This window comes from Sciurus carolinensis, chromosome 14 (genome assembly GCF_902686445.1).
Source record: "Sciurus carolinensis chromosome 14, mSciCar1.2, whole genome shotgun sequence".
In the NCBI taxonomy this organism is placed as follows: Eukaryota; Metazoa; Chordata; class Mammalia; order Rodentia; family Sciuridae; genus Sciurus; species Sciurus carolinensis.
This window is the reverse complement of record NC_062226.1, coordinates 809,261-818,713: the sequence shown is the minus strand read 5'-3', so window position 1 is coordinate 818,713 and position 9,453 is coordinate 809,261. Positions and strand designations below refer to the sequence as shown.

At 61.0% G+C, this 9,453-nt stretch overlaps 1 protein-coding gene across 1 annotated transcript; it reads right to left on the bottom strand.

The window, feature by feature from the left end:
• Positions 1 to 2,705: 2,705 nt before the first annotated feature.
• On the bottom strand, positions 2,706 to 8,148 carry Fut7 (fucosyltransferase 7). Its single transcript, XM_047525334.1, has 2 exons — positions 4,175 to 8,148; positions 2,706 to 4,070 (listed from the first exon to the last, which is right to left on the bottom strand). The coding sequence occupies exons 1-2, from the start codon at positions 4,185 to 4,187 to the stop codon at positions 3,055 to 3,057; spliced, it is 1,029 nt and encodes a 342-aa protein (XP_047381290.1). The 5' UTR covers positions 4,188 to 8,148; the 3' UTR covers positions 2,706 to 3,054.
• Between the last annotated feature and the right edge of the window lie 1,305 nt (positions 8,149 to 9,453).

Below are 9,453 nucleotides of genomic sequence, written 5' to 3'. Positions count from 1 at the left end.
TCCGGGACCGGCTCCGCGCTAGCTCCACCCCGGCGGCCGCGGCGACAGCGATCGGCGCCGCGCCCCGCCCGCGCCCGCCGCCCCCGCTTAAAGGCGCCGCGCCGCGCGCTGCGTCCATCAGGGGGCGCTCGCAGCGTCCGGGCCCGCCTGCACCTGCGCCGCGAGCGAGGCCTCCATCGTCCTCCCACCGGACGCCGAAGCGCGGTGCCCGCCAAAGCCCCTCAGAGCCCGCGACTGAAGCGAGACTCCCGGATCACCCCTTCCCGGATCTGGGATCCGTAGTTTCTTCCAGGAGCCCCAGGCCTGTGTCCTCCACGACGGGGGTCTCCCGCAGAGGCGCCCCAAGGTGGTCGCTGTCATCCAGGCACCCTGAGGGAAAGCTGCAGGCCTTGGTCCCCACCAGGTCACTGCTCCGCCCCGCTGTGCCAGGCAGGAGTCTCCTTTGGACGCGAGAGCCCGACAGGCCCCAGGAGCACTGTGGAGGTCAGCGCTCTAACCTAGGACAGGTGGGAGTTTGCCTAGGATGGGTGGCAAAGACCTCACCTGCACGGGCAGGCACTGCCCTGGAGGCTGCAGGAGCCAGCGTCCAGCCCAACCAGCACATCTTGGCTGGTGCCTTTTAGCGGAGGCCCCTGGTGACAGGGACTGAGTGGGCTGACCCACCCAATAAGGGCTTTCTGTGTCTCTAGTAAATGGGCCACCTGTTGTCTAAGTGCCATTGATTACATTCTTAAGATGGAAAGCATCCTTCAGCAATTAGGAAAGGTAGAAATGAAGATGTCCTTAGAGAGCTCACAGGTCATAGAGGGCCGTGGAACAGCACATGGTCCAACTCCTTTCTTGCATCCCACAAACGAGTTTCCCATGAGATTTTTTTTTCTTATTTTGAGATGGGGGAGTCTTGATATGCTGCCAGGTTGGTCTCAAATTTCTGGATTCAAGTGTTCCTTCTGCCTCAGCCTCCCAAGTGTGCACCACTGTGCCCAGCTTCCCAGCAGGAGTTTTACTTGGTGGGTGGGCAGGCATGAGTTCCATGGGGTCACACTGACCAAGAGTGGTTGCTGTGGCATGTCCACACAGTCCATGCAGGTGTGAAGGTCATTGGGTGAGCTGAGCAGGTTGCATCCAGCCATTCTACAGGGACGTGAACACAAGGCAGAGGAACTGGGGGTGGGGGTAGGTCCACCTGGAAACTGTCAAGGGTGACCGTTTGACCGTGTCTGGAAAAGATAAACATATTCAAACTATAGTGCCAAGGTATCCTAAGTTATTATAAGAGCCTGTTACAGACATGCACACGGCTGACAGAACACCTGGGTGCTCCGCTCAGCTGTGACCTCTGAGCAGTGAAGGGACTCTAGGGACACTGGCCCCAGAAACAGCTTTCAGCTGGCAAGGACAAGCAGGGTGCTTGGGAAACAGGCTGCCCTTTTGCACTGGTTTGTCTTCCCAGTTCTGAGGGACATAGGGAACCAATCACTTCCACAAAGGTGGTCCATCACTTGTTGAAGGTGAGCGGGAACTGGGACAGAACAGGACTTAATAGCAGGTCCGGGAAGGTTTGCAGGGTCCATTCCTCCACATGGCCAGCAGAGGGCAGAAGAAAGCAGGCTGGAACCGGGAGCTGGGGGGCTGGTCTTATGGGTGGCTTTTTTTTTTTTTTTTTTTTTTTTTGCGGTACCGGGGATTGAACTCAGGGCCTTGTGCTTGCGAGGCAAGCACTCTACCAGCTGAGCTATCTCCCCAGCCCTTATGGGTGGCTTTGATGGCTGCTTACCAGCCTGTGTCCTCACCTGTGAATGGGATGGGTGGGTGTGAGGCTGTGTGGTGTCCAACCTGGGAGGCACATAGGGAACCCCTAAAATAAGTGAAAAACCTAGGGTACTGCAAGTTCCCACCCCTCCCAGTTCCTTTGCAGGAGAGGTGACCCTGGGTAGGTGGGTGAGGGAACAAACCCCACCCCTAACCCCCAGTCTCAGGACACTTGCATCTCCCCAGTTAGCCCACGGAACTGGGTCAGGACAGGAAGCCAAGGCAGGCATTCCCCAAGGTCACTGGGGGAGGGGGGCTTCCTGCCTTCATCTGCCACCACCCAGGAGAAGCCCCTGCCCCCACCCCAGGGACTTGGCCTGCCAGGGCCCTTGTCGGCACCACCCGCAGGCTCACCCCTGCCTCTCCTGGCCTCTCCCCACACCTGGCATGCCACCACCATGGAGGAGATGCCAAGGTGCCAGTCCCAGCTGGGCTGCTGGCCTTAACTCCCTGCTCTCCACACACCTGGGTCTCTGGGACTCAGGGGCCAGCTCCATGATAGGGTGCCACTTGGCAGAGGTCTCAGGCAGAGGGAGGGTGACGGACCCCAGGCCAAGCAGACAGGTGGGGATGGAAGCAAGGACCCCATGGCTGGGGAGTGGTGTCCAGCAGATTTGCGTTTATCTGTTGCCTCCCTCCCTTTCAGCAAAGCCCTGTCAGCCTGGTCTCAGTGCAGGCCTAAGGCAGGGGCTCCAGAATGCAGAAAGAGCAGGGCCCGGCACCTGCACCTTCGGGGTCAGAGCACCATAGTTAGGGATGTTCAGGGGCCCAAGTTTGTACCCTGCAAACTAGGGGATGTCCCCAGTCCCCGGGCCCTACCTGCTCCACCCCTTTCAGCCGAGCTTTTTAAAACTTCTTTTTCTTAGTTGTGAATGGACACTACCTTTGTTTTACTTATTTATTTATTTTATGTGGTGCTGAGGGTAGTACCTCAGTGCCTCACCTGTGCTGGGCAAGCGCTCCACCTCTGAGCCCCAGCCCCAGCCCCAGCTGAACTTTGATTTACCAAGATGTGTTCAAGCTGGGGAGTTCCTCCCTCATCAGCCTGAGCAACGTGCGCTCCACCAGCTCCCTCCTGCTCCTCCCTCCTCCCCAGTGTCTGCTGTGCAGCCCCAGCCTGCTCCTCCCTGCTTCCTGGCTCTGACCCTAGCCTTGGGTCGGCTCCCCTGGCTCGGGGCCGGATGCCCATGGTTTGATTTCAGCATCAGTCTTCTGCCCACAGCCTCTGTCACCCGGGGGAGCTCAGGCCTGGAACCAGCCTTCCAGGTCCTCATAGACCTGGCCACGCGGCAGGTGGGGGTAGCGGGCACAGATGGCACAGAAGCGCTCCTGCCAGTCCTCCAGCAGCCGCACACGCAGCCTGTCACGCCAGGCGAAGAAGCCACGATAGTGGCTCTCGTTCATGCCGTTGAGGAAAGCAGCCAGCTCCTGGGCAGACCTGAAGTCATCCACGTGCACGAAGGCCTGGGGAGGGACAAAGGCCTCATAGGTGGCCCGCGGGGGCCCCAGCACCACGGGCACAGCCCCAGCGGCCAGCGCATTGCGCCAGAACTTCTCAGTGATGTAGTCCCGGTGCTGTGAGTTCTCCAAGGACAGGTAAAAGCGGTATGGAGCCACGGTGGGCAGCAGACAATCAGCACACAGTGGACGCCCGTTGGCACGGCCAAACACATCCACCTGAAGGTGAGGTGCCAGCTGCTGGTACACCCTCGTGCGCCGCTGCCGCTTCTGGTAGTTGCTGACCACCCAGATGGCCATCCTGCTCTTGACTGGCACTGGGGGTGCGGGCCCAGAGTGCGGCTCCAGGCGGCCATAGGGCACGAAGATGTCCGAGTCGCGCCGGTAGCTAAGCACCCAGTTGAAGATGCCGCGGAGGCGGGCGAGGCCGTGGGTGTTGCTGGGTGACTCCATGGAGGCCCAGATCCAGGGCTGCCCACGCGGCCGCTGGGCCAGGGGTAGGTGAGACCTCCGGGTCTGCAGCTCGCGGTGGTGGAAGACCACAGCGTCGGCACTGGCCAGCAGGCTTCGGTCCGTGCTCAGGCGGCAGTGGGCCACACCGTATCGGGTGCAGGTGTCGCCCAGCAACTCAGGGGGCTGGTTGGTGAAGGGCCAGTGCCAGATGAGGATGGTGACCATGGGTTGGGGCTCTGGTGCTCCACCTGGGGTTGATCCCAGCAGCCACAGGAGCCAGAGGACTGAGAGCAGGGTGCCCCCAGCCAGGCCCCCCCAGGCCCATAGTCTCCAGGTGGTGCTGCGCCCTGCAGGAGGACAGGGAGGAGAGGCTGGCACCCCAGCTCAGGACGCCTGCAGGCCCCTCTCCACCTCCCCTCCCCCCAGCCAGGGCCTCCCAGCAGGTACTCACCAGCATTATTCATTCACAGCCTCCGGGAATCAGTCACCAGAGAAACCTAGGTTCTCAAATCACAGCAGCTACCCTGGCAGCAGCACCCTGAAATCACAGCTGCGCCCCTCGCTCAGCCCCTGCCTGGAAGCACTGTGCTTTCATCTGCCCGAGGTGAGGGCAGTGGGGGCCTTCCCACTCCTGCCCCGCCCCTGCCCGTGGCCTTTGGCATCACCCACCCCGCCCCCACCTCCCTCTCTACTCCTCTGCTGGAGCCGGGTGGCTACAGGAAGAGCCACAAGTCAGGGCCCCCGCCAGCCCGCTGGTCTCCAGAGAGGCCCAAAGCTGACCACCTGGGCACCAGAGGAGGAGGAGGAGGCCTGCTTGGTCCAGGAAGAGAAGGCTGCCCGCGTGAGCACCCTGCGCAGATGCAGCCCCTACCCAGATGGGCACCCAGCACGCCCACCATGCAGACCCAGCGTACCCTCGGAGAGCAGGTGCACTGCCCAGGCCGCGGCCCCTCCCTGTGGCATCAGCCACTTCCCTGGCTGGCCATGGTCTCCAGACCCTCTGGTGTCCCAGATGTGCTGTGCTCAGCATTTCCCCAAGGCTGAGGTTTCTATCAGGCTACCCCACCTCATCCTGCCCCGCCTCTGCTGCCTCTAGGAACTTCCTTGTCCCCAGAATCCAGATCCCCCTCCTAGGAAATCCCAGCATGTGCCCCTCAGGGGCAGGCCCCAGGCTGCGTTGTGCCCAGAGGGAGTGGGGGCTGCTCAGGGATGTGTACCCATAGAGCCTGGGCTGCTGGCTGGACCCAGGGTCCTGGGTGGGCTACAAGGAGTCCCAGGTCATGCACTTCCTCCTTGCTGCCTTGGAGGGGGCTTTCCAGGCTGGAAAGGGAAGGAGTCCTTGTGACCCTGACGCTGACAGGCAGACTGCCGGGCAGAATCTGGCTCTGGCTCCAGGAAAAAGAAGTCCAGCCCCAGCCTGAGGTCTGGGTCCCCTCCCCCTACCTCCAGCCAGCCCTGGGACATAGTCTGGGGCCTTGAGGTCTAGTTCTTCCCCTGGGCCTCCAAGCTGGAGACGCGACCAGCCCTGAAGATTCTGGGATGCCTTGAAGGGTCACCCAGAGCTCAGGGCACACCCTGCTCTCGGGCAGAGTGGTGCCCCTTATCTGACTTCATCCTAACCAAACCTCTCACTCTGCTCCCCAGGGCCCCAGAGGTCCCGGGCAAGGCATGGCAAGCCAGACCTAGATACCGAGAACCCAGGCCAGGAGTCCTAGAGGGGAGGGTAGCCAGAACCGTAGTAGCCAGCACCACACCCCAACCAGCCCTTTCCCAGTCACTCCAGGCCCCAGGACTGCTGGCTGTCCCTAGCTATTAGCCCACATGGAGACAAGGCTGCCGTTGGGACAGGAACCAGCTGCTGGCAGTATACCCACCGTGGGGGCAGAGGCAAACCCAGGAAAGAGTGGCAGTTTGGCCCCTGGGAGGCACCTACCCTCCACAGCTCAGCTGCGGTAGAGTTTGTGCAATGCCTCAAGGGGAAGGGAGGGCTGTGGGCACCTCAGAAACTGTCCAGCTGGCTTGAGGGGCTTTGCTCCCTGAAGACCGGCCTCAGCGTGGACAGTGGCACGAGCCCCTGCCCTTCCAGCCACCCAGTGCTTAGGGAGATGACTGCAGTGGCACCTGGGACCTTGGCCCCTCCCTGGCATCAGCCCCAGCAGGGCCACCCTGGGGGAGCCACACCCGGCTTCAGGCCTCACTTCACCCCACCTCTTCTGTGGTGGGTGCCCCTCAGGCAGTGGGGCCTGCAGGAAGGAGGCCATCCTACCAGCCTGGGGCGGCCGGCCTGTTGTCCTTCCTGTTTGTGCTGCCAGCCTGGCTGGGGCCCTTTGCCACCACCTCGCCCACACCCACAGCCTGCTCCCTTCCTGGGTGGATTCGAAGGAGCCTCCCCCACCTCCACCTGGTTCTGTCAGGCTGCTCCCTGCCACACACACACACCCCAGCTCAGGTTGGCAGTGGCAGGGACCCCTGTCGTGAGAAACCGCTAGCCGGGAAATGGGCGCCGAGATTTGGCCCAGAAATGGGTCAGAACGAGACGGAAAAGTAAGAGGGTGAGAGAGCCTGAGTCAGAGGGAAAGCTGGGGCCTCCACCTGCCACTCGCCCAGCCAGGCCTTACTCATGGGCTCCCAGGGGCCCAGGTGGGCACCAACCCAGCTTGGTGGCATGGAGACGAGGGATCAGGATCCTTCACTCTGCCCTGCCAGGCCCTCTTGCCTGCCCCAGGGTCAACTCCCGGGAGGACAGGGGGCCACCTGAAGAGGCTTCAACCCCGTGGACCCTGTAGACTGCTAGCCCCCGCAGACAACAGCACCTGGGGTAGCCAGAGGGCGAGGGACACCCAGCCCCTGCCTGAGGGCACCACAGGGAGCAGGGCAGAGCCTGGCAGACTGCCTGACAAACACTGGGCCCCAAGTGCTGGCCTGGGTAGGGCAGAGCCCAGACTCATGCCATGAGCGCCCCCTGGTGGCTGTGCCTCAGAGCCACCTGTCCCTGCAGAGGAAGGAACCCAGGCACACTCTCAGTGAGGTCAGCTGGGCTGCAGGAATACTCTGGGCTCGCCTTTGGGAAGGTGGGCACCTAGGGAAAGGGGGCCTTGGAGGCTGGCAGGGCCAAGGGAGCACACCCAGAGGGCAGTGCAAGGGCACTGCAAGGTCAGTGCTGGGAGCAGCTGGTCCAGGCAGCAGGAAGGCACCCTTCTAGGTCACCTTAGGGCATAGGAATGACCCAGCCCTACCCTCCATTTTTCCCATGAAGCCCAGGGTAGGGAGCACGTCCTCCTTTTCTCCAGGTGCTTTAGGGGACTGGTTCTTCAGGGACCCACATAGCACACACCAGGTTTTGCATGTCCCTTCCTGTTCTGCACCAAGTATGCTCCTGTGCTGCACAGCAGGCAGGAAGCTGCAGCTGGGACACTCGGAATCTGGGGCCACCCACCCAGCTTGTCAGGGGAAGGGTCTGACAATGGAAGAACATGGCTTCCCAGGGACTGAAGCTGGGAAGTCCTGTATCCTAGAGTCTTGACTCAGGGATCAGAGTACCCCACATTCTGTGCCCCAGAGTACTGTGAGGTTGGAGGCATCTCCAAATGAATGTCTGTGCATCCAGGTCTGTGCTGGGGTGGGGATTGTCACCCTCTGGCATCTGTGCTCAGGGACACATCAGGCAGGTCCTGCTAAGCACTGAAGCAGAGAGGCATCTACTGGGCTTCCTCTGGTGAGAAGACATGGAGGGTACTGGGCTGCGGGGAGCAGGCCTGCAGAGGCTCAGGTGGGCTCAGGGCTCAGGCAGGTGGGCCAGAGTGCTGAGGTGAAATCAGCCTCTACCTGCTGCCAGGGAAGGTACCCCTCCACAGGGGCCCTGGGACAGAGACAGGACAGCAGTCAGGGCTCCCAGGCTGCTGGCGGTAAAGAATGGGGCCTTGGGCAGGCCTGAGTCAGGCATTCAGCCAGGATTGGGATCTCCAGAGCTCCTGCAGTCTCCAGAGCAGTCTGCCTGCATCCTGGGACTTATGGAAGAGTGGTGGCTGAAAAGGCCACATGGAACTGGCCCGGGACTGATGGGAACCCAAAGAGCAGGTGAGGCGTGTGGTGCTGAGCTGCGGAGGAGCCTGCCAGGGAAGTGGCTGAGGGGACCCTGCCCACATTCTCCTGCTCAGGTCCTCCAGCTGCCTAGCTCATCACAGCAGCCGCTGGGAGGGGGACCTTCCTTGCCAAGGCCTCAGTGAGCAGCAGGGGCCCTGGGGACAGACAGGGGGCTCTAGAAGGTCAAGAAGATGGGACACGCAGGTGGCTGCTCTTAAACCCCCAGGTCAGGCCAGCAGGGTGGCCTGGGGAGTAGAGCCTTCAGCCTTGGGTCTGTGAGCTAGACTGGCTCGGTGCCAGGCCACTCTTGGCCTTGGAGTGAGGCTGCAGTCTCCCTACATCACACTTCTCTGTGGCCCCCTCCCCTAATGCTTCAGATAAATGACAGGGCACGGCAGTGGGCATGCATGTGCTATGCCTGATGCTCAGCACACACCTTTTTTTTTTTTTTTTGTACCAAGCATTAAACCCAGGGGCACTTAAGCACTGAGCCACATCCCCAGCCCTTTTTATTTTTTATTTTGCTTTTCATTTTGAGACAGTCTCTCTAAGTTGCTTGGGGCTTCACTAAGCTTTCCAAGGCTGACTTGGAATTTGCCATCTTCCTGCCTCAGCCTCCAGAGCTCCTGGGATTACAAGTATGCACCTCCATGCCTGGCTCAGTGCACACTTTGCCCCCATCCCAGCTGCAGGCCACCCCAAGGTCGCGGCTGAGGAGTGTGGGCTAAAGGTAAGAGGGCTTCATGGTTTGCAGGGGCTCTGGCCTCCAAAACGAAACTGTTTAGGAAAATCAGTAGCTCCAGGCAGGGAGTTCCCATGTCTCCTAGTCTGCCCCACCCGCTCTTCAGGGCCCTCCTGGTCCCAACTGGCCTTGCCTTCCTCATCTCAGGACCGTCCAGTAGCCTGGACTCCTGTACTTAGCAACCATGGAGGGGCTTTTGAATGCAGCCACTCCCTCCCCAGCCTCAGTGGAGCAGACAGCTCTGGCCTCTGTGCCCTACTCTGCACCCCGACCTGGTGCAGGCTCTATTTCAGCATTTTTGACCAAAGAGTGTCCCCTCCCTCACTCTGGACCTCTTGCTCCTCATATTGGGGAGTAACAGGCCAAATCCTAGGTCTAAGCCTTAAAGGCCCCCTGCCATCTGATTCCCCTCACCTGGCCCCCTGATCTACCTGGCTGTGTACAGACTGTGTCCCTCAGGTCCCTCTGGCCAGCATGCCCCCCATAAAAATGCAGGGGCCCTGAGGTCTGTGTGCTCCCCTGTAAGAAACTTACGATGCATGCACACTGTTCTTCCGGCTTCTGCCCCAGCTGGACAGCAGGCAGGAATGCAGGTGTCCAGATCAGGCCTGTGGGGACTGCCCTCTCCCAGCCCTTGTCATCACACCAAATGGGGTCTTCTAGGGAGTCAGAGCCTAGAACTTCCCCTGCCCTTTCCCACTGTGGGACGCATGGGTGGTGTGTGGGTAGTGTGGGGCCCAGTGAAGATGGTACGGGTGGTACTGTGTTTGCCCCTCTCCTCTAGCCTCCACGGGAGGGTCTTCACAAGTGCCCCACAGAGGTGCCCTGCTCAGGATCCGTCCCCAGGGCCCCAACGCGGGTGGGGACTGAGGATCAACCCTCCTCTGACAGGCCCAGAAGGTTCA